The sequence below is a fragment of the Protopterus annectens genome, chromosome 1.part1, assembly GCF_019279795.1.
Source record: "Protopterus annectens isolate FY-2018-M chromosome 1.part1, PAN1.0, whole genome shotgun sequence".
Classification (NCBI taxonomy): Eukaryota; Metazoa; Chordata; order Ceratodontiformes; family Protopteridae; genus Protopterus; species Protopterus annectens.
Genome location: NC_056726.1, coordinates 1,678,987,884 through 1,679,013,119, shown reverse-complemented (window position 1 = coordinate 1,679,013,119; position 25,236 = coordinate 1,678,987,884). Strand labels below are relative to the sequence as shown.

Genomic DNA, 25,236 nt, shown 5'->3' with positions numbered 1-25,236 from the left:
TTTTTTTTTTCTTGTGAGGGTTCAGGGTTGGTATAATAGTTAAGGTGTTTACCTGACAGTCACAGACTGCAGCAATTTGATTCAAACCTTTGAAAGAGAAATTGTCTAGGTTTAAAATAGCAGATTGCTTAGTACTTACCTATGAACACCCCGTATTTCTCAACATCATGCCTTAACTGATATGTTTTTCAAATTTATTATAGTCTCTCCAAATCTACCTAAGTTTCTGTCCTTCCCACTGTCTGTACTACCTTTAGCTTAGTGTTTTTAACAAACAATCACTATTTTATGAGTTCTATCTACAACATTCCCACTCCAAGTATTAAATAGCATCTAGTGAGTCTTTTGGGTGTTGAAAGTGGTTTACCTGTCAGCAAATTCTCAGCTAGGTAACTATCCCAACACAGATTTATATTTATTACAACAGTCATCGTAACAGCATTGAATCATTTACTTTGGTGGTAGTGGTGGTGAGAAGATATCTGATACAAAACATCTATTTAAAGGTTTTATTTCCCAATGAAACAACTGACACTTTCAGCGTGGATATGCTGCAGCCAAAAAGTCTTGTTTATGGGCAGTCTCACTATACTTTATTTCCAGCAAATTTGTCACCTACACAGGCAAGAGGAATTAAAAAAAAAGTAAGAAAAGAAAGACGTGTACCACTTACAGGAATCTGTGCCCTTCTGTTTTCATTTAAACTGTGTTATGATCTTCACTTTTATAAACTTTCACATAACCCTTCCGATTTGATATGTTCTTTGAGGACCAGATTTAATATATATCTTTCTCTAAGCTTGTTAAAAAAATAAACTATTAAAACTGCACTGCAATTCTACATGATAACATCATTCAACACTTGCAACATGCTAATAAATACAGAATAACACAGACTGTACCACCCTTGACCCAAATTCAAGTTGTATTGCTGATGCTGAAGAGCTGAGCAGGGTGGAGAACATTAAATTTTTTACTTGCTCACCTTTGTTAGTGTGTAGGAAGGGGAAATATTCATGAAGTATATTTGTCATTAGCACCTTAAGCTCATATGGAGTGGGGTTCCTAGTGGGAATTTGCCCTTGTGGATGTGAGGGCTCTGTCACTCTTCATTCACTGCACATTTGCCTAGAAGAGCAGTGCATGCACATTTGTGTGGTGTAGCATACAAGGATACCAAAAGCACCAGTTTTCTGAAAAGGGTCTTTGAACTAGCACACTTACCTGCTTAACAAGTATACAGAAAAATGAATGAATGAAATAAAATAAAATGAATTTCAGCCATCCAATCTCTCTTGCCTTTATAATGAAATTTTTAGGGGAGTATATACAGATTTGCCAAAAGACAGCCCTAAATGGCAAGATAAGATAACAGTGGAGAATAAAGAACTAATATTTGTTAGGCTGTTTCATGAAAAGTATGACTGCAGTAAAATGAATGTCATAATGTACCAGGGCACAAAGAATCCCTCCATTGAATCATCAGCATATCATGCCTGCCAGTCACAGAGATAACAAATGATTCCGGGGTTTAGATGAACCCAGTCTTGTATCTGCTAAACTGTGAGCCTAAACCTGAATCTCTGTTCTTGGACTCATTTGCCAATTTTCTTCTTCTAGTAATTACAGAAAGTGACAAACAGATACAGCATGATATGTGAAACAGATGGACTAACAGTAGGATTAGTTGTTAGGTCTCACTCATACACAGCTGCAGGAGTTACTTATACCTATTTATTTTTTTACAAACTACAAAGGACAAAAGAGGCACATGTAAATTTCTATCTGAAAAATCAAGTACAGATTTCCCTTTAAACATTATCTCAAGAAAGATAGTTGAATCCCATTCCCAGTTTATTTAGTAATTCTAGATGCTGTAAAAGATGTACTTATCCTCTGACTCTGAGGGTAGGTAAGTGATAGCTTGAAATGTCAGCATTGTAGTTTCATATCCATAAGTATACAAAGTGGGATAGGTTGCCTTTTTTATTTTTCCAGCTTTATGCCTTCCTGCCATGACATGCTACCTTTTCTGCAGATCACACATTTGAAATGAATTCCAGATTCCGGTGTGCTAGCACACAGTAAAGAGAAGGCCCGAAAGCAACCAGGTAATATTCAAAAAGCCAACTGACTCTTGTCTGGTTACATACACATTCAGTAATTTCATACAGATGCTGCACTGGTGAAATAAATAAAAATTTCACTTACTATTGCACTGGGAAGCTGAAAAAAAGCAAACAAAATGAGAATTAATGACATAACATTGCAAGAATTTCATAGATGACATAGTAGACACTAGATAGTGTGTCAATTTCATAATAAATTGCTGATTTTTTTTTGTAAAAAACGGTGTTCACTGTACATTCTCAGCTTATTAAAAAAAATAAATAAAAAAAAAAGTTGGTATTAATTGCCACCTCTTTAAATCAAACTCTTGTCTGCACCAGGGAAAGATTCACCTACTTCTGTTTGTACACTGATAAGGTACTGTCAGATTAGCACTCATAAAATTCTTAGACATCACATGACTAAAAAGGTTAGTAGAGACTGACATATTTGTTGCTGTAAGTGTTATAGTCATATGCATGAAATTTGTTTACATATGCCCACAGGGATAAACTGTCAGAAAAACACAGATGGTCCACTGAACCTTAGCAACTGCTCAGAGGTGTGGCTAGCTCTTCTGCGTTCTGGTGTAATCCCTTAATTTGACATCCCCCTAAACTTTAAATTGAACAGCTAAAAAAAAAACCTCCTTTTACAGTGTAGCAAACCGCTTTCTACAGCACTTCAGTTCTGACTGCAAACACAATACTGGGATTTATTTCTGAAAGCTGGTAATGCACTAAAGACTGATTTGCATTTGTCAATTACACCCCCCTAACACAGTGCACCTGGGCTAGCTGCCCCATTTGGCCTATCCTAGCTATGTTTTTGTAGTTGCTGCATTAGCTATTGTGCAGCTGCTTCTCTCCTTCTCTTCTGCCCACTTGATTTTCCCAGAATCCATCTGGATATTATTACTATTTTTTAGCACTATTACTGCTGTTCTGCCTCCCTTCCTAAATGCTGAGCATGCCACTGCTGTATCCTACACTGTTTTTCTGAAATGGATCATGAGGCAATACAGAATCAAGGTGCGTTCTGAATTCAAGAGGACTGATGGAGCACTAAAAGAAGCCTGTATGTGGTACATATGTGAGGCCCAGGGGTGGATCATTGTGCAAAATGTCTAATGTGTAAAACAAAAAAGAAAATCAGTAAAATTTAAGGGAAATGGAGTTCAGGGTCTAGCATACTATTTAATTTATAGGATATTGGGATATCCCAGTGCCATATTTCCTTATGTTTTAGCAATAACCACTTTTTACAATGTTAGGATGGGAGACAGAGCAGTAGAATAATTGACTTGGGTGCAGGAGAAAGTTAGGGTTGTTTAAGAATCATTAAGAGCCCTACCACTAATTTCAGAGGATGATACTCATTCTGTATATGCACATCTCTGTGAACACACCTGTGTAGCATTCTCAAAGAAAGCAAATGGAAGATTTTACTCTGGCACAGGCTCCATATCTGATTGCTAAGCTTACTAACCTCAAGTAAAAATTCAAAGAAAACAAAAAACTTGATCTAAAATTGGTTCTGGAGTGTACCTGTTGTCTTTATTAAAATTATTTGACTAATGGTAATCACGTTCATCCATTCCTATAGCTTACATCAGACTATTTTCAAAACAATATGTTTGAGATGCAGCCCTACTTAGCTCAATGACTACATTAAATAGTAGTGAAACCTATTCCTGGAAAGATCAAGAATGTCACCTGGTTTTACTAAACAACTTTGTAAACACAAACTACCAACCAAGGGTGCAAACATATTGGATCTGGTCTTCACTAATATGGGAGAGTGCTACACAACCCCTACTGTAATGTGCTCTCTAGTAAGGTCAGACCACAAAATGGTCTCCTTTGAAGTGAAATTAAAACCCAGAACCCCAGCCAACCATGGAATGTTCAGCAATTGCTCTAACCCTAATTTCCTACCGTTAAGTGATAACCTGGCAATATTTCAAACCCCATTAACCCTGAGAACACTGCTGGCTATGTGGAACTTCTCACTGAAACCCTGTACAAGAATGTTAATAGCTGCACAGAGGCAGGTGTGCTGTCCCCCCCAGGAATAAGTACATAACTAACTCAGCAAACAAGCCATCCTGATAGAATCACATCATCAATAGGCTCTATAACAGAATGAAGAAAATCATGGCAAAATTTAGGAGATATAGGAACCAGCAAGATAAAAGCACTCTCATCAAACTAAACAAACAACTCAGAGGAAAAATAAAGTCTACCAAAGACATATTTGAGGTAACATTGGCCTCCAAGGCCAAGGACAATCACAAGACATTCTTTAGCTATGTCTGTAACCTTGAAGGCAATACAGAATTGTGTGTAGAGCTCATTGTTAATGGAGTCACCTACACTGTGCCAGTACATACAATAAACCTACTGGCAGACAAACTCAGCTCTGCCTTTATCCCTGTCCCCCCAGGCTCCCCTCAGGTAATACCATCAAATATAACTCCCCCACTATCATTAAGGAACAGGTCCTCAATGCTCTCTAAGACCAAGAATACCGCACCAATGGGCCTAGGCAATATCCCATGACAGCTTCTAAACAGCATGAAACATGACCTATCAGACCCACTGGAATCACTATTTAACTGTAGCCTGCAAACATGCTTCATGCCTAATGAATGAAGAACAGCAACTGTCATCCTTCTGCACAAAGGTGGGCCATCTACAAACCCTGGAAACTGCAAACGCATAAATCTCACTAGTCTCATATGCAGAGCTATGGAAAGAATTATCATAAACATGATCAGTAATGACACAAGAAACCTCCAAACTCTGGAACCAACCCAATTTGGTTTCATCAAGGCAGGTCATGTCCACTCAGCCTGGCAGACTTCTTTGAGAAGGTCAGCAAAGCAATGCATGAGGGCAAAATGGTTCACACTGCCTACCTTGACCTCACCAAGGCGTTTAACACAGTACTCCATGTAGGCATTGTTGACAAACTCAAGAGGTTACATATAAACCTTTATGTCACCAGGTGGAGAGCCATGTAGCTCACAGACAACACCCAGGAAGTTAGAATCGGGGAGTTCAGCTTTATAAACAGGCCAGTCACAAGCAGAGTCCTTCAGGGATTCATTTTGGGACCACTCCTTTTGAGCATTTATTTCCCTGAAGTCAAGGCCAATGTCAAGCGCCTCGAGTTGACCAAATTTGCAGATGACTGCAAATTAAGAGTACTCATAGAATCCACCGACACTAATGTTCCCCAGGAAGGCCTGACACAGACAATTTAAATGCCAAGAAATGCATAATAATATCCTTCAAAAGTCATTCACCCTGGTAACTCGTATTGACAACAAACCCCTTAGAATCAACCCAGTAGTCAGGGACTTGGGGATACATATACAGTAATCTAGCCTTTGACCATCACACGTCTACAGTAATGAGGAAATCATTCTATGTTGCGCAACTTCTAAACAAAGGTATGGCATCTAGGTTCGAGGAGACCATTATTTAACTATATTCAGCATTCATTAGACCTACCATTGAGTACAATGCTCCCTTTGGTATTTACCTAACACAGCAAATCCAACAATTGGAATGTCCACAGAGGTTCTTCACTAAAAGAATACAGGACATAAGTAACATATACTATGCAGACCACCTCAAATCCCTATCCCTGTACTCTGTCTCTAACAGGCAGAGATGGGAGATCTATGCATGGCATATAAGGCACTGTCAAATCCCACCCAATGGACCTCTTGAGTATCCGCAAAACAAACAGCATCAGCACTGCACATTTTAAAGACTCAGACCTTGTCTGTGATATAAATACAACCTGTTGGAGAGATAGGTATGTATCTCAGAGACTGTCCCTTCTCAGGGACAGGTTCCCCATTCATGTGAAGCAGAGTTCCTCCCTAAGCCAATTCAAGTACAACTTGGACAACTGGATGGGGAACAAGAAATTCATCCCTAATAGACATCTCTACCGGACACAGGCAACCTGTAAATGGTTCACCTTCCAAGCTCCTACTGGTAAAGGTTTCATCTCCAAAGCCCCTGCTTACACTTACCAAGAGTTGCAGAACTTGTCAGAGATTTAGGGTGCTGCGGTAGCGTTGTCGCCTCTCAGTAAGACATTGTCCTGTTTGATTCTCAGCTAGAGCGTCTTCTGTGTGGAGACATGCGTGAATAGGCATACCTTCATTGAAGGTTGTGCGTCAGGGCTAGCAACTCGGCATGTAAAAATCTACTGCCAATCATTAGCGGACCGGAGTTCCACTGTAGCGACCCCTAACCGGGAAAAGCCAAAAGACACAACAACAACAACAACCTAGGCTTAAAAAGGCCCATGTGGTTATTAGCCTAATATATACCTAGGTACTTATGATCCTATAAACATTAGTTTGCCTAGGCTTTCCAATGACAATGACATCTTTATCTAATGTCTTTGTTTGATTTTGTTGCACCTATGAACAAAACATAATGTCTCAGTTTCCAAATAGTTTCTGTCCTAACATTGCAAACTGCCATGGAATTTTCAGCATACAAAAGAGGGGAGTAGTATTTTCTATATTAATATGATATGTCTATAGATACTACTCTGTGCTCAGCGTAAATTCAGTGGAGATGCACTTAAAATATTAGATCCAATAAAACCCAGATTAATGCTATTCTGTTTCCAGTTCCAGAAGCTGTTAATCTGTACTAAGTTGCCTATATTGCTGCTTTTACTGCTTACTGTGGAGTTTGTGTACTTATGAAAGCTAGCGAACTATTAAATATATCCAACATTATTTCTGAGAGATAATACTTCTCTGAATAACTTACATTATTAAGTCTGCATTTGTAGCATCTGTTTTATTCTGCACAAGCCATCTAACTTCCTGTCAGGACAAAATAATGCTGTGATAATGCTACACAATGGTCATGTCCCCCTAGTTTGGATACCTCTGTCACAGAGCAGTGCTAATAAAGTACTGTTATTTACATCAAACAATGCATCTAAAAGAGAACTAATCAAATAAACTATGGTTCTGACATTTCCCAGAATGCAAAGACACCAGCTGAAGCAATGCTGAAAGAAAAAGCCAAACTATTTTTTTTCTTAAAGTGTTTCTACAGGGACAAGCCCATGTCCTCTTGATGTATGGAGATGAGTCTCAGACCCTCCTTCTTACATATTCTAACTCTGAGGTTGCATGATCTCAAGGTAAAGTAAGCCATTTGACTTTATGGAAGCATACACCTTCAGGAACATCTGCATTTGTGTTTTTCATTTTGACATTATTTAATTAATTTGTACTCCCTTACTTGCTTCCTCCTACTCCCCTCGTAATCTCTCCCATCTTACTTTTTCATTACTCATTTCATTTTTCCTTATTTCATCCATTACCATGGCTTTATTGTTCTTTCATCATTCCTTCCTCATTACTTGCTTGGTTTTACTTTCTCTCTTCTACCATCTTTTGCTCTCTTCCTTCTTTGTTTCTGTTCCCTCTTTTCCTGACTTTTCATCTTTTCTTCATTTCTTCTTCCCCTCTCTGTCTTGTTTCTCTCTGTTGCCTTTTGTTTCTAAATCTTTGTAATTCAGCATTTGCAGAGACATCCTGTATCAGTTTGGATGAGTAAAACTTAAGTGACAAGAGGACAGAATCAGGAGTCTCTCTAGAAAAATGAGGAAAATAGGTATAACAATGCTTTCTGGATGAGTAAATTAGAAGCCATAAAATTAAGCATATGCATTAATTTAGTATCATACTAAGTGCAGGGAGAGATAGGAGACACACAGATTGTTACTAGAGCTGTAAGCTGAGGATGATGCTTCTGCTACGTAAGGTCCTGGAATTTTCCCAGTGCATGGATTCTTGGGGATATCTGCCATGGATGCTTTAATTTAAGTGAATATGACAAAAGATTAATGACATATGATTATCCTCATCTCCTCAAGTCTTGCTACATGTTTGCAGTCCATGATACCGGATCTCTGGTGATAACATTAATGACTGTCTGGCTGCATTATGATCATCACAACAGCATGGCTTTTTACACGCTTTGGTATTTGGAAACTAATGGCCTGCTAAAAGAAAGTTACGGTGTATCAGAAGCCGAGTAAAGGATAATGTTTTTGCTTAGTGGTTAATGCAAGTCGTCTACTCTTATATTTGACAATAACAAAAGGGATACAAGTCATTCTAGTCACTGTTGGCTCATTCTACTAATTCTAGCAGGTAGCACAGAGAGTTAAGGCTTTGAGCTGGTAATGACCTGCCTCTTGTAGTACAGGATTTTTTTCCCCTTTGCCTAATGTGTAACTCTGAGCAAGTCAATTACCCATTCAGTGACACAGTTATTACAAAATTAGGTTAGAGACCTCAGTGATGTTCTGGCATACGTTGTGGTGGTGCAGCGGTAGTGTTGTTGCCTCACAGCAAGAGGTTCTCTGGCTCGATTCTCAGCAGGGGTGTTTTCTGTGTGGAGTCTGCATGCCCTCCCTGCACTGGTGTGGGTTTCCTCTGGGTGGTCCAATTTCCTCTCACGTTACAAAGACATGCATCTGGAGCATTTCTCCCCGGGCCTCTGCTGAAAACTAGCTTCTTTCCAAGTCAGACTTTCCCAGTAAACAATAAATAAATAAATGCCTATTAACCGTCTACGAACCTATTCAGTTCTATTGTTCATGAACAAGATAAACATATAAAAAGATAACTGCTGCCTTCTTTTTTGCCTTGGTAAGTAATAATTAGCTCCATTAATGAGAATATCATGCATCATTACTCATTTTAATTGATTTTTATTCAGCCTTAGAATAGTATATCATCTGAACAAGACTAACTCATATTTCACCATATAGCACTATGAACAGGAAGACTCATACTGCTGCAAAGATTGCAACCATAGCAGCCTTTAGTATAAAATGAAACAATTTACTCTGCCACCTCAAAGAAAAAGTAACATGTCAAACAAAAAATACTCAGCATTAAATAATCAAAAATAGAAGCAGCAAAGATTACTTTATTGTCTTATTTTTTTACCAATAGTATAAACATATCCAGGCTTTAAACATCACTGAAGGCATTAACCAAAGAAATATTGTCTTGTTTTTTTCATGAATAGCATACATGCATCCATATTTTCACATCGGTGAAGGCATTAACAACAGAAGTATCTATAAAAAAGGTGCTCCCCGCTCCATGTACATTGTTTACATTAGAAAAAAATGATTTCTCACTGCTGAGCAACATCAGAATAAGAATTTTTTCAACTTCCATTTGTTTTTCTTATAGTGTCACATGTAGAAGTATCCACAATATAATTTCTTTTTGTGTATTCACTATACTTCCTTTTTGATTTCTTACTTTTTCATTAACCTTTATTTAGGCAAGATGCTACTTTTTCTTTTTTTCCTTGTAAGAAATATCTTCAAAAGGAACCTTGATGACTGGATGGGAGAAAGGAAATTCACCCCAGGGATTACGTCAGTCGCCCTGCTAGACAGGGGTCCAGGGAAGTAAATAGTGTGAGAAGAAATAGCCAGGGAATTGTTATGGCTAGGCTTGTATAGACCCTAGGGCCGATAGCCTACTACCAACCTATGAACCTATGAACATTTTTTCTCGTGATTTGTTTCATATAACATTCTCTCATTTTCTATAAACTCTTCTCTATTATCTATTATATTTTTAAAAACCCGATTGCTAATTTATATTTACCACTATCTTGTAATCTTTTTGTCTTCTGCCATGCTGGTACTTCTTTTCTATATTTTTCTTTTAAATTAATCCACCAATTTGTCCAATCTTTATAAAATTCTCTCATATTTATATGATCCAGCCAGAATTGATATATTATGCCCCTTGCATATTGATTTAGTTCTCTTCATTAATCTTTTTTATTCCTCTACATAGTTTTTATGTAATCTATTTTTTCTTGAATCTCTATCCATAAAGCTAAGTGATCTGAAAATCCTGTAATTTTAAACCCTTGATGTAGTATATTTAAACTCTCCAATACTATAAAGCAACCAATTTCAGTTCTTAAACTACTTCTTTTATATGCCCAGTGCTTATTTTCCCATAAATACATTTTACTCATTTTGATCATGTTTAATAGAACGTTAACATCCGCCCCCTCTTTCCTCCTATGTTTTAAATCACAATTAAAGTATCCTGTTACTATTACTTGCATATTCACACTCATGTCATCAAGTATTTTCCTAAACATTATTTCGGTTTGTTTTCATAAGGTGGATGTATGAAGTGTAATCGCCCTATAAATTTGGTTCTTAAATCTTATGTCTAATATTACTATTCTTCCGATCATTACGATCATATAATCCAAAATATCTACACATTCTCTATATAGAATTACTATACCTGAACATTTCACATTACCCAAGTTCCATATAACCTTATTTTCCCATAATCCATGAATCTGTATTCTTTCTTCTTCTGTTGTTATTCTGTTGCTATTCTTATGTCTATTCATGCTATAATGTCCATATCTAATTCTCCACACCATTCCAATACTCCTAGTGAAGGTTCTTTATACTATTAACATTAATGGCTAGGACTCTCACTATAAGGAAAGACTTTTGTTATATTTTTATCCTTTTTCTTTTTTGCTTTCCCCTACATCTACATTTTTAAACTTACGTTTTCTATCTTTCACTCTTTTGCCTATAGAGCTTCTTTTGCTTTTCGCATTTACCCATTTATCTTCTCCTTCATCAGTTGAGTTGCTATCTTCTTCCTCTATTTCTCTTTCTTTTCCTTTTGTTTCACTCGTATACTCCCTCATATCCATTCTTACATCTTTCTTATTCTCTTTTTATTTTTGTGTTTCTTCCGTGGTATTTAATATAACATTTTCCTCGTCCTGGTCTAACATTGTTTCTTGTGTACAATTTTCCACAGCTTTACAGTCCATCCATGAGTGTCCTATTTTTTCACATTTTATACATTTTTGCTGTAATTTTTTTGCTTCATGATCAACTTTGTCACATATAAAACATTTTCTTTTATCACAATTGTTAATTCAATGGTCATCTTTACCACATACAAAAAGTCTTTGGTTGTCCCCAATATCTAACCATCTCCTTACTCCCATCTACATTGATTATACTTGGTAAATGTACACTTTTATCATTATGCATTGTCAATATTACACCACATTCCCGTTTCCCAGCCCGTAAACCTGTGTTGTCATGCATTTTTGTAACATCCATAACATCTCTACACATAGTTTTTAAGTAGTCCTTTAAATAATTTCTTTCAAATTCAGTTTAAAGTTGTATAAAATCTCTTTTTTAGCCTCTCTGTTGAATGCCTGAACAATATACAAGTTCCACTGATTTATATCTTTTTTCTTTTCGTATTGTTCTAAAAATGTTTCCATGTACTGTGTCTCTTCAAAAAAGATATAACAAAAAGTCTCTTTATTAATCTTATCTCTCTGGGTTCAGTACCCAGTGATGAAATGATACTGTCCCACATTTCATACCTGTCTAGTTCCTTTTCTGTTTTATTACTTATCCTCACTTGATGCCTTCTTTTGACTTCTACATTTTTCACCGCTCTTCTTTCACCATTTGTGCATATGACTTCTGTTCTTCTTTCCTTATCTCCTGAATTTCATGTTCTTGAATTCTGTCCAGTATTTCTCCCCTTGACACTGCTTTCTCACTCTCCAGTTCACTTTGATCAATTAATTCCTTTAGATAAACATCCTGCCACCAATGGTGGCTCTTCCAAGCTCCACTATGGCTGGCCTTTGCAGGAAAGCATGTCTCAGCTCACAATGTAATTGTACATGGCACTGCAGGCTCAATAGACTCGAGCTCCACAAGGTAGACACCTAGTGCTTCCATTAAGTCACCCATGTGGCGAGCCTCAGCCACCTTCTTACCCCCAATATGGGCGATTCAGCAGCAGATGCTCACTCCCCACCCCCACCCCCACCAACTGCTATGTGCACATGAACCACTATTGAAAGCAGGTCATCTGTGATGTAGTCAGGGCTTTAGTCCTCCATGCCACACAAAGGCCAGTTTACCATGTTTCTATCTATTGCAGCTTTATCTTATAAGAGGCCAAAGAATACTGTTAAATCACTTGCACTACCAAAACTGATTTAAATACATACCAACTGCTGACGAGAACATTTAAAAAATAAATATTATCATTTGTCTAGAGTCTGTAAAATATTTTTGTTACTACGATACTAGACTGCAATTCATTTGCAAAGTTATTATACAGGTGTAGCCACTGCCCAATTAAAAGGAAGAACACAAGCAGTTAATGCTATTTAGTACATACCCAATATACGTGCATGGGTTATAATACTAATACTGTAAATGTAGGAGTTAAATGTGCTATAGCTGAGAGAGAAAATACAGTAAAAATCCTAACCTTGTCCCCGGAACCTAACCCCAACTGTACGCATTAGGTTATTAAAGAAACTTTCCCTAACAAAAGGAAACAAGACACACACACACACACACACACACACACACACACACACACACACACACACACACACACACACACACACACACACACACACACTCAGTCCCAATGAGGAAACCTTTGTTATAAATAAAATTGTTGGCATTGTTACCCACTCTCACTTGCCTGCATTTGGTAACCAGCATTTGACTCATCCTCCACATGACATATACTGCATTAGACCAAGTATGACACCAAAAACAGCATTTGAGAACTACAACACGACAAGTTTTTACAATATGTACATGTGTGTGTGTGTGTGTGTGTGTGTGTGTGTGTGTGTGTATATATATATATATATATATATATATATATATATATATTAATAACATGAAAACCTTTTTCAGACTTGGAGGAATGCAAACCACAACCAGAACTTAAAGTAGAAAACTTTAATCATCACTTTCAAAACATACAAAGCTTAAAAATTTGAGTGCTTTTGTTCATTCATGTTAAAAGTCGAACTTCATCAGAAAATTAACAGTTACAAATGATATAAACACCTTTGGATGGTTAAGGTTCCTTTTCCTGCCCTACGTGTTCCATTTTAGAATGCTTTTTAATTTAAATTACCACTTAAACCAGGCGGTGCATCTGCTTGCAGTTTAATTTGCCATCTGAGTTCTTTCACTTCGAGCTGGGGGTTGCACTCTTCCCACAAACTAGATTTTTTCTAATACAATAAAGTTAAATTCCTTGCACCAAAGGCTACCCAAATTGTGCCCAGCTAATGCATTTTTAAAGTCACCCTTTCTTAATGCCTGACAGTGTTCCTTAACATGATTGCTCAACCTCCTGATGATTTTTCCCTATGTAGAACGCATCACATTGAACACAAAAATCAAATAAACTAAATTGGGGTGTTACAGTCATAGGGTTCTTGAAAGGAAATTCTGAACTTGGGGGATCTCAAAGTAAAAGATGCACCTATGGCTATGTATTTGCACCATACGCATCTGCTGCAGCAATACATTCCTGGAGGAGAGGTGGAGGTTTTAGTGTTATGGGGGAGCCCACAGTCAAACAGCGACTTAAGAGACTGTATTTTCTTGTAGCCAAAGACAGAGGAGGGTCTTAGGGCCTTGGCCAGTTCGTGGCTACTGCTAATGATCTCCCAGCTCTTAGTAAGGATGTCTCTTATGACTTGTGAGTCTAGGGAGATCGGGAGAGAGAATCTGGTGTTGTCATTGACAATAGATCGACTTGTGTTAATAAAGCCATGTTTTAGGATAGGGGGGTATCTGCTGCACCTATTGTCCATCACTTCTTTGAGAATCTGATTAATTAAAGCCTCTGGATAACGCTTTTCAACAAAAAGCTGCTTCAGGAATTGGCTTTCTTTAGCAAACGTGCTGTCTTCACTAACTATGCAGCTTAACCGTACAAATTGCCCTTTCACTATATTCCTCTTCATAAATAAAGGGTTCTGGCTGGTGAAATCCAGATAGTTGTTCTGAAAGGTACTCTTTCTGTGGATTGTAGAAGCAAACTTACTGGTCTCAGGGTCTCGGGAAAGGGGAATATCAAGAAAGTTAACTGCATTACCTATACCCAAAAGGGTGAAGTCAAGGAACCTTATGCTTTGACTCACTTTGGTGAGAAATAATTCCAACTCAATTTGTGACCCTCTCCACAGGAAAAAAATGTCATCTATATAATGTTTATATAGACTAATTTGAAACCTTCAGGTCTGGACAGAATGCCTGCTTCCCACGAGCTAAGCACCAAATTGGCATAAGCTGGTGCCATTTTGGCACCCATGGCTACCCCTTGTAGGTGCTGATAAATTGTGCCATTGAAAGAAAAAAGTTATTTTCAAATACTAGTTTCAATAATTTTATACAAGCTTGAATTCTATGTGGGGAGGGGGGTTTGGGTGTGCTTCACCAGATAATCTCTGACATAATCTAAACCCTCCTAGGATGCTAGTGTAAAGGGCCACAATATCAAGAGTGACCATAGTGCACTGACCTGTGAAAGATGTGTTTTTGTGGATTGCATTAAGGAATTCCCAGGAGTCCTTAAGACACAACTGGGAATTTTGTACTAGCGGGTTAAGAAAGAAATCAAGAAGTGCTGCAATGTACTCAGTTTTCATTTTCTTAGATTTTACAATCTGTCTAAGGGAGGATCGGTTGGGTTTTTTGTGTGTTATGTGAATCCCAAACATTCTCTCAATAAGAGAAGTATTTACTGACATGAAATCAACTTCCTGTTCTGTGATATGTCCCTTCATGTATAGTTCATAAATATTCTTATTTATTTCCAAGAAATTTTGAGTGACTGTTTCTGGGGGAACTACTCTGTAATTATCCATATTGGATAAGGCTTCTTCCATTTTTCTGACATAAGTGCTGGTGTCCATAATTACTATGCCCGCACCTTTGTCTGCCTTCATAATCTAGATATGTGGGTCATTTTTAAGTCCCTGAAGAGACTTTTTCTCTAGAGTGGAGAGATTAAACCAGTTGGAACGTGGTTTCTTGTTAAGAGCAGCTTTAATTTATTTTTAAGAAACTCTTGAAAAAATATTGAGGGACTGGTTAAGAGTTGGATTAAAAGTGCGTTTCCTCCTAAGGGGGGCTGGACCTTCACTATTTGAATCTGACTCGCTACTGCTGGTCTGGCTAGTAACTTCAGCAGAAGAATAATGTGACCTAACAGGATGGTAGTTAGCACTTTGTAACACTGTAGCTTCATTGTCTACCAAGAAGTTCTGCTGATATCTAGAAACCTGACTAGCACCAAAACAGAGATTATTAGACTCTAGATTGTTGAACATAAAGCCTTGTTTAAAGTTAAGCTTTCTACAAAACAATTTTAAATCAGTAATAACATCAGTAGCAGATGCTCTTCGTGCTGGTATAAAACTGAGACCTTTTTCTAAAATGGAACAACTATGATGATCTAATTGCAAGTCCGTAAGGTTGAAAATGTCTTTGGCGGAGGGAGCAGGTAAGTTTAAATGTGTTAGAACCGTCTCAGTCCTCGAGACCGATCCCTGCCTCTTCCCCATCCTCTCCTTCTGGGAGTCTCTGTGGTTGCCTTGTTGTTCAGCAGGTCAAGGGATCAAAAATGATTTGGTTTATTAACATTCACTGGAGGTGCAGGGTTGTTGATCTCTTGTGCATTGTTCCTGGGAGGATGAATCATTTCTTCAGTGGAGATTCTACTCATGCCTCAACAGAGCCTTCAGCTTGGTGGCTTGTGAGGTTACTTCATTGTGGTGGTGAAAAAACTGGTGTCGTTCTTAATCCTGTTGGAAATGTTGAAAGTAGAGTTTTGTCCTTTTGGAAAACAATGCAAGCGACTTGTGAGGGTGGGAGTCTTGTTTTTAAGCTGTTATGTCTGTTGAGATGAAGTGAGTAGACAGCTTTCTGCCTATATTGCTCCAAGACACGGCTAACTTCTTTCTCTTTTTCTGGAAAAGGGAAGCTACATGTCTGGAGACTTCAGCATCAATCCCCATCCATTCAGACTTAGCTTGGAAAAAGGGATGCCCGAGGATAGAGTCATTGAGTGCTTTAATTTCTGTAATTAAATTCTCCATTCTTTTCCGATTATGGACTATTAAAGTTTGGAGAACTTTATTACTAGCTTTGTTAAAAATCTGACTAAGGGACTGATAAATATCACTGTTTTGGTCAATGCCATTGGGGAATTTGCTAAATCTCAGCCCTTGTGGAACAATATCATTGTCAATACAGCTGGTGAGGTAATTAGAAAAGTTTTTCAAACTTAAAGAGAAGATGTTTATAGTTACCAGGGGTAGTTATCTTTGAATGTGCAGAATGTTGACATCTGTTTGATCGACATGATTTGGCCAACAGAAACAGATGGGTGACGTGCAAAAGGTTGACAATCCCCAGGTAGGGGACTGTGCGATCTTGAAGATAGCACATATAATTGGCAGGGGGTATGAGGGCACACATGTTGGTTTAACCTGCTGCAGGGTAATCCTTGGAACATGAGTTTCGATGTTTGTATGTCAGTATTGAAGATGTTGACTTTGTCTATATCTAGAGTTTATATACACACACATTATATATATATATATATATATATACATATATATATATATATATATATATATATAAAATGGGTCTGTCAGAAGCTAGAGTCTTCAGAAACTTGAAATTCATATTGTTGAGTCAATATGATTGAGTTTCCAAAAACTCGAACTTCAATAAATAACAATAAATATACCATTTTTATGCATTTTTGCAGGGGGACAAACACCCCTGTGCCCCCACAACCCCTGCATATTATATATACCAACTCTGAGACTGCACTACAGTGGGGAAAAGGGTAAATTCTATGATCCTCACTATACTGCGATCTCCATTCAAAAGCTTTGAGTTTTTGGAAACTCAATCATATGGTCTCAACCATATCAAGTTTGAGTTTCTGGAAACTCAAGCTTCTGATAGTATAGGTAACAGCAATACCTTATTGACATAAATGCTTTCAACCCTAAGTCAAGTGAGTGGGACTTCATCAGATAAAATCAATATAAATTCTACTTTATAAGAATGTTACAGTCACATGATCAAACGTGAACATTAATAAACAAACAACTAGTGAAATTGTAAAGACATTAAAGTATTCTAAAATATAGAATATCTTTAAAATGTCTTGAGATGTATTATTCATTTGTCTGAATTTCTTAACTAGGGTGCAGCCGTGATCACAAATAACCAAGTTCAGTCTTATCCCGGGGAAAATTATAGCAAAAACATTGAAGTATTGAATACAGACTGACTGTCAATGCAATGTAATGTGTACAACAGGATAAGGATAATTTAATAATAAGGTCAATATACTTAAGCACACAGCATGCAAAATTATTTACATAATACAGTTCACTGAAGTTAAAATCAGCTTATGTAGTAGGGAAAGTTATATACAAGAGAGTGAAATGTAAAGATAAATGTGATATACAAATAGAGGGATATAGAGAGTAGGAAAGTTGTTAAATAATGATGGAATATGGTGTGCTTAGGTAAAGTGGCCAAAGGCATAACATTGGCATTTAGTAAGTTTCAGAAGTGAGATTCTGGTTGTGCTGGGAAAGCTGGGAATGATGATATTTCTCTGAGATGGGAGGGAATAGATGCACAGAGGTTTGGAATGAGGCTAGAGAAGTTGTGCAGTTAAGCTTGTTTTTGGGGGGCTTGCAGAGAGGGAGCTGAATGATCATGACATAGAAACCATCCAGAGCAACCTATCTCAAACTTCTGTGATCTATGAAGTTTGAGGAAAGGTTGTTTTAGATGATTTGATTTTTATGTTATATGGTTTTACACAATGCCATTTTTAGAAATTTTTTCTATATATTTTGGCAGAGCCCTAGTTGGCTCATCTGGTACCTGCTGCTGCTCCCCAGTCTGGCACTTCTCAACATTATGCCGAGGAGCAAAAAAAAAAAAGAAGAAAAAAGAACCCCCCCCCCAAACATGGCTGTTAGTGTCCCCTAACACCTTGCACTGAGGAAACTGCCCCTTTGATTCACCTTAAGTTTCTGTATTGTGAAATGTTTTTATGTCTTTAAAATTTGATTGTCTGTTTGTTGATGTTTACATTTGATCTTTTGACTGTTATATTCCTATATAAAGGAATGAATTTGGATTGATTTTATCTTCTTAAGTCCCACTTGACTTAGGGACGAAAGAGCTTATGTCAATAAAGTGTTGCTATAAACTTCACTATGTTTTTTTTTTTATTTTTTTACGTTGTGAATACATAATTTTTTCCCTATTTGTGTAGCTTTCTTGTTCATATTATCAAGGTAATATTTTCAATTCAGCAGGTTAATCTATGCTAAATAAAGTACTGCAATAAGTGAACCACTGTCTCCATCTTTGTCTTGGAAAGTCTAGCTGGGCCATAGCTACAGCCCCATTTTGACCTAATTCTTTGGTCATCCAGTTAAAAAGCATCCTTGCATTTAGCCTGAGATGACCTTACTGTTGCAAAACCACTTTGTCTTGGAATCTGTGCTTTAATTTTGCCTTGAGTTCTGTGTCTCAGTGGTGTTTTTGGGTATTGTGTTTCAGTGGCTTCTGAAAAATGTAAAATCTATTCCTTGCACAATTATTCTGTCGATTTTTCTGCAGCTAAGGATAACCTGAACTAGGTGATATTTTCTATACTCTGTTTTAGTCCTAGCTTTGGAATGGCAAACCATGTCTAACTATTTCCAGTCTTCACTAATTTTACTACATTGGTTTATGTTTCTTCTTTTCTTTGTGGCACCTAAGGAATTATAGAATGAATTTCATTAGGCTGCGATCTCCTCTGAACCATTTTTACTATTATTTTTGGATTCTTCCTTTTGTTTTTTTTGGGGGGGGGGTTGGGCTGGATATGATGAACCATGGCTTGCTGCAATATTTGTAATTAAGTCCTATGCTCTGCTTACAGTCTGAATAAAGGTTTACAGATCATCCTTCATCTGCATGGGGCTCTTTCAGAATTTGTTTCCTCCTCTGCAGATATTCTTTAGAATGACAGGCTACATTAAACTGTTCATGGATATACCCTTTGTCTTTGATCTTCTAGCCCAGGTTGTTGCTGAAAATGATCCAACAGATTGGCCACTTGGCTAATAAATGTCCAAACAATATTTTTGAGTACTGAGCAGAAAGTTGTTATATAGTAGCCATATTTTTTCACTGCTGTTTTCTACCTACCTCCATCTGTTTTGCCTAAAGTCCATAGTTTTTCTTCATTTGTTCCCGTATATATCTCCAGAGTATTACCATCCTTTTTGCCATACTACTGTCTTTCATCAGATTAGTTGTTTTAAGGCTACCTTTCCTGTTTTCTACTTTTTAAACGGGTGTTATTCTTCTTCTTCTTATTTCCATATTGCCTTACACTTCCTTAATGTTGATGCAGTAGCAGGAAGCTGTACTTTAGTGTCAGTGAATGCGGCATTGTGACACTGGAAAAATGAGCATAAATTATGATAAAATAAATTATGACACCATTAAAAATTATGTCATCATTAAAGATCTTGGGACACTAATAGACAACATTTTAAACTTCAACTAGTGTATACCAACCAAAGTCTGAAAAAAAAAAACATTTTGTAGCCTGTCTAATTCTAAACGGCAAGCTTAATCACTCCAGGAAATCAGAGTCCCACTTTATTTCTCACAAATCTAACACATTTTGGAATGCAAAGTTCATTTATTTATTTAATTTTGCCTTGAACAAGCCATGTGACAGAACTTGACAAGCACCTTTCCTTACTAGACAAATCAAGGAATTAGAAAACATGAACTGCTTAGACAAAATCACAAATAATCAATATAGTTTGTTTTTTACTGAGTATTAAAAGACGATCTCTGACTGGTTAACAAAGCAATGTCTGATCTAATTCTAGTTGCAAGTTTAAGCCTGGAAGACACTGTTGGAGGAGCTAACTCCACATCAGGGAACTTATTAAAAAAATAAACATGCCTTGAAGGAAACTCCACAATTTTTATATTAGAAGATGTCCTCCATTAGCTTCCTTCAAACATTATTAATATCTACATGTGAATTATAAAAATACTGAGATGGGGATATGGCAATCAGGTTTCTTGAACACAAATAGGTACTAACACGGACACCTGAACCTTTTAACCTGTAATAAAATCTCCCTACAATTTAATGCTGCCTAACTGAGAATCACAGTATTTACTTCCTCTTTGATTTACATTTTTATTACATTTTTATTTCAAATGGTGCTTTGCTGTGCATAGGATGGCAGCTGTAATGTAACTCCATTTTTTTCTGAAGTCTAGAACCTTCAGTTTTACCACTGGTTGCTCTGAAAACTTAGAAAGCCATTTCCTATCTGAAGAATTGTTTGCTATCACGTCCCAGGGGTTGCTTGGTGGGATGAAAAAAATGTTTATTTTATATTTTAATATAAAGCACCCATCCTGATACAGAGTGCCATCAGATTGGGATATAAAATATGTTTCCATGATCCTGTTCTATTGATCAATATATTTCGGAATTTTTATAAGATACTTTTAATTAGAATGAAAGAGCATTCTTTATTAAATAAGTGACATCTATGCGACACATTCTTATTATCCGGAATGTATATTTTGTGTCCAAAGAATGCTAATGTTTACAGCTACTGACACTGGCTGCAGTTTGTTGGAGGTTACTTTTAAGTCACTTAATATCCATGCCAAGTCTAAGACCATTTCCGTGGAGGTAAGACAGGTTTAACTTATGTCGGTGGCTATCATGACAGTCAACTTCTGCAAGGCAGTCCTCCACAGGGTAAAATGGCCCATAGTCTTCCAAGATATGAAGGAATAGCCTAATACCCAGCATGTCAAACACTTAGACTTATCATATACCAGCAACTAAAAGGAGGAGTGAGCTTGGGTTCAACTTCTGCCCTCTTCAGAATGGTAGATAAAGCAAACGTTTGAGTTTAGGGTCTAAAGAAGACTTGATTTGTGTCAGGAATTTAATCTGGACAGCAGGGGTAGATGTGTGGAGTGACATACACTCCATTGCAGGATGAATGCCTATTGCTAGCTGTCTAGGTGAAGGAGATGCCTTGTTCGAGGGGTATAATGACTCTATTGGTTTGGATATTACCTCTGCCTGGTCGATAAGGCAATGTCTGATCTAGTTCTAATTGAACGTTTATGCCTGGCATACAGTGCTGAGTGAACTAACACCAGATCAGGGAACCTGATAGTAAACATAAATATCAGTAATCGAAAAAAGTAACATAAGCATTTCACAAAACTTGAAATTTTGAGAGTGAAGTTTTATGTTGTAATTCCCATCTTCTATCTGCAAGTACTTTTAAATACAACCAGCTGGGTTACAAACAATATGGGATAAAGATGATCACTCCAATATTGGCAGGACTATTAAAAATACATTTCAAGAAAACTTAAATATGTCACCAATACATATAACTCTATATAAACCTCAGAAGGAAACAATGCTAGGTAAATTGCATGTGCTGAGAAGAACACTCATGTGAAACACCAAAGACTGAAGTAATATTAATTTCATAAACTAATTTTACCCAGACTTCAGAATGTGACCCTTGTGAAACACCGAAGACTGAAGTAATATTAATTTCATAAAGTAATTGTACCCTGACTTCAGAATGTGACCCATTCCTGTCAAGATAAATAGAAACCCTAAACGTGAAATAATTAAAAACAAGCAGTGACCCTAAAATATCCTAGAAGTCATGGCTTAAGTGAAATGGAAGATGCAACTGTATGACTGTGCTGATTTTACTATTACAGATTATATAAAAGGGGTTACAGGCAGAAGAGATTCCTGAGAACTACTATATCATTTGGCCTTTTTTCCCAATGACCTTTTCACCAGCATGCTATCTTTTTTTTACCCTGCTATCCCTTTTGCAAGTAATACTATGAAAATTTGCTATGAGGACCTTTCCTCCTTTCCCTGGGCAGTACATTTGCTGCACCCCCCCCCCCCAGACTGGGAACACCTCTATGAGAGGGTAAAAAGCCTGGGGTGGAGAACCATACATTATCCAGTCAGTGAAGTATACCAGGGCAGCATCATCTGTAGCATTTGCTAGGGAATCTACATCCTAGCTTTCTCCACTCTCTAGCAGCTGACAAATGTGCTACATTCTGCAGTGAAAATACAACCTGCATCGACTGCTCAGGCCTCAAAGCTGGAGTGCACACACTCCTGGCACTGCACATCCTTGCAGCCCTATCCTTAAATCAATCACCCTGTCTTTGTACAGGTGGTGCTCAGACAGTGGGTTTTTCATAGCCCCCCCTTCCCTGAGAATGGACAAGCACCTCAGTCACTCACTCCAGTCTCTCTCCAATTAGATTCTTGAGTGCCCAGGTCCACTATTACTTGAAGCCATGCCACTTGAGGTACGGTCAGGACCAAGTCTCTAAGTGTCATGGAACTGTCTCATATTTATTTATTTCGATTTGTTTACCAGGAATGTCTAACTCAGCATAGAACTACCCCTTTTAAGCAGAAGCTACTGAAAAAGAACCTCTTCAAGTGAAAACAAACAAGATATCAGATATTACAAGTGCATTGAACATTTTCAAATTCTTAAGGATTTGCAGACAGTTGCTTAGAGAACAATGCATCCCTATTAGAGCAACTTATAATAGATATAATGGACAACTTTGACAAAACAAAGTCGCAGACACTGTCCCCTACCTACACCATAAAGTGCTGATGCAGAAGTACCATGACTTACCTACAGAACAGAAGAAACTGAGAAGCACAGCTGTGGCAACCACAGTATCCATGTCCTTCTGTATAGTGCTGTATATGCTCCGTTATCTGCAAAAAAGAGAAATGTGACAAATGTTGTTTTGTTCTGCATTCCCAGAGCTTTTCATCTAGCCCTCACAGCCAGTTTTCTCCTTTGAACCTGACTTGACCTGATGCCATAATGCTATGTTACTTACCTTTAAGGAACTTAGGTTTAAAAAAAGCACAGCTGTTCTTTGCTTCCCTCCCAAACCACACATAGCTGATAGACACACCTTAACCAGTAAATATCAACTACAAGCACCCTAGAGGGACACACCTTAAGCAGTAAATATTAACTACAAGCACCCTAGAGGGAATCTATACCAGTAAGTGTAACTTTAGGACATTTCCTCCTTGAAGAATGATGAAAGGAAGGCTGGTCCAAAGGCTAGGTCTGGTGACACATACAGAACATTGTAAGTCAAGTTTAGTGCAAGAGGGACACTAATTGAAGCATTTGTTTTATATTTAAAATGTTGTTACATTCTGTCTTATACAAACATAAAATACAAAAAATATCAGGTTAAGTAGTGGTAAACTCTGACTTTCTCCCCATTTGCAGTCATAATTAAAAGAACATCAACATAAAAACACACAGTGAAACTTGACAAAAGTTAATATCAATGCATGTTGTTTCTGTTCATACCAATGTAAATTCCTCCATATTTTGAAGAGACTTCCTGCAATGGGATTACTTTTAAATTCTAGCATTTTAATTCCTGCTTTTTCCACTAGACTAGCAAACTAAACACTTCTTCCTCTTTCTTTAGACATTTGGGAACTACACAGAACCAGAATTAAAATGCAAAACATCCTAGAACAAGTGGTAAAATACAGAACATGCAAAATACATTTTTCAAAGCAGCATGCCAAAAATCCAAAAAAAGGGCAACAGGTATGCAGACTACTAACACAAGAACAGAACATCAGATAAAAAAATGGGACAACGAAGGTGATAATAAAATAGTTATACTGTCACACAGCAAGAGGTGTGCTTAGCTCTAAACATGTCAAATAGAAGAACAGTGCTAATTCAGATGCTAGTAAAGCCTTGCTAGCAGTAAAACAGTCGGGGAAATAAAAGCAAACCTCTAGATGATAGAGACTGATAAAGGAATATTTAATTGGAAGATCACAGCTAACTTAAAAGCCAATGGCAAATGAAAGAAGGGCATGGAAGTAAAAACTGTTGACCTGTATGCAGAAAAAAAAAAAATACAAGTCTGTACATCACACTTAATTCAAACACAAGTAAGAGAGCCTCTAAGGACACTGACAGTTGGCATAGGACAGAAAGGCTGATAGTAAAACAACTTTGAGTAATTTGTAATGGAGTCTGTGGGGTTCCGTTGAGAATACAGACATTTCAGCAGAATGGCAAAGAAAGTGGCAGGCGTACAAATGCACTTGTTGGGTTGGTTGTTTGATAGCTAGGTGGATTGTATTATTACATCCCTTTTTCAGTTATGACCAATAATTCTTTGGCGAATATAGTGAATTGGGGTTCGGTAGCATCATTCATTAGGAGTTTAGAATGACACAATATTGCTCGGGAGACTGGGGGATTGGGGGACTCTCCCCTTAATGGTGAATAAATGAGTAGGCCTGGTGGTAGGTGGTCAGGCACTCAAGAAAGTCCAATTTCTAGCTAGCATTACATTGTACCTCTGTTGGGTAATAGCTATACCAGTGGCGCCTAGTGACTTCAAATTAAAGGGGGGGGCTACAGGAGACAGCTGAATGGGTGGGGCCAATTGGAAGGGGTGTGACCAACTAGAAAGGGGTGGGGCTATACTCAAAAGCAAAACAACTAGAACTTTAATTAAATATGCTGCCCTGGGTGCCAAACCGTCATTACGAGAGTCCAATCAAGACAAAATGAAGTGTAGAAGAAAAAAATATTTCAATGCATTGGCTACATGACAACTTACTTAATATCTAGATGGAAACACAAAGGTTGTGAGGCATGAAAAAAATAAATTACTTTTTAAATACATTACTGGAATGCCAGTCAAAATCACGTATAAAAAAAAAAAAAACAAGCAGCACTTAACTCAAACCACTTCTCCTTGCACTGCAGTTCTAATTATAATTTATATTCAGCTTTATAAAATTATCAAGTAACATGCTGAAAGCAACAATCTCTGTGATACCTCCACTTGTAAAAAAAAATGTTTCTTATCCAAAAAAGACCTGCTGCCTGACAACAACTATCTACTTGGTTCATGGGGAACACATGATCAAAGTAAAAAATGAACAGCAAACAAGAAACAAGCTCAAGATAAATTGCTTAATGGATTACTGCACAAGTTATGGACCACACATGACAGATTGGCATTCTG

The 25,236-nt window shown here is 37.4% G+C and overlaps 1 protein-coding gene across 1 annotated transcript in view; it reads right to left on the bottom strand.

Moving 5' to 3' along the window:
• The window catches only part of LOC122811783 (uromodulin-like), a 449,243-nt gene that overhangs the window by 263,458 nt on the left and 160,549 nt on the right, over window positions 1–25,236 (bottom strand). The window contains exons 2-3 of the mRNA XM_044083847.1: window positions 22,836–22,921; window positions 2,212–2,226 (exon numbers count right to left, since the gene is read on the bottom strand). Of these exons, the coding sequence (XP_043939782.1) occupies window positions 2,212–2,226; window positions 22,836–22,887 (67 nt within the window). The 5' untranslated portion in view covers window positions 22,888–22,921. The remainder of the gene's footprint in view (window positions 1–2,211; window positions 2,227–22,835; window positions 22,922–25,236) is intronic.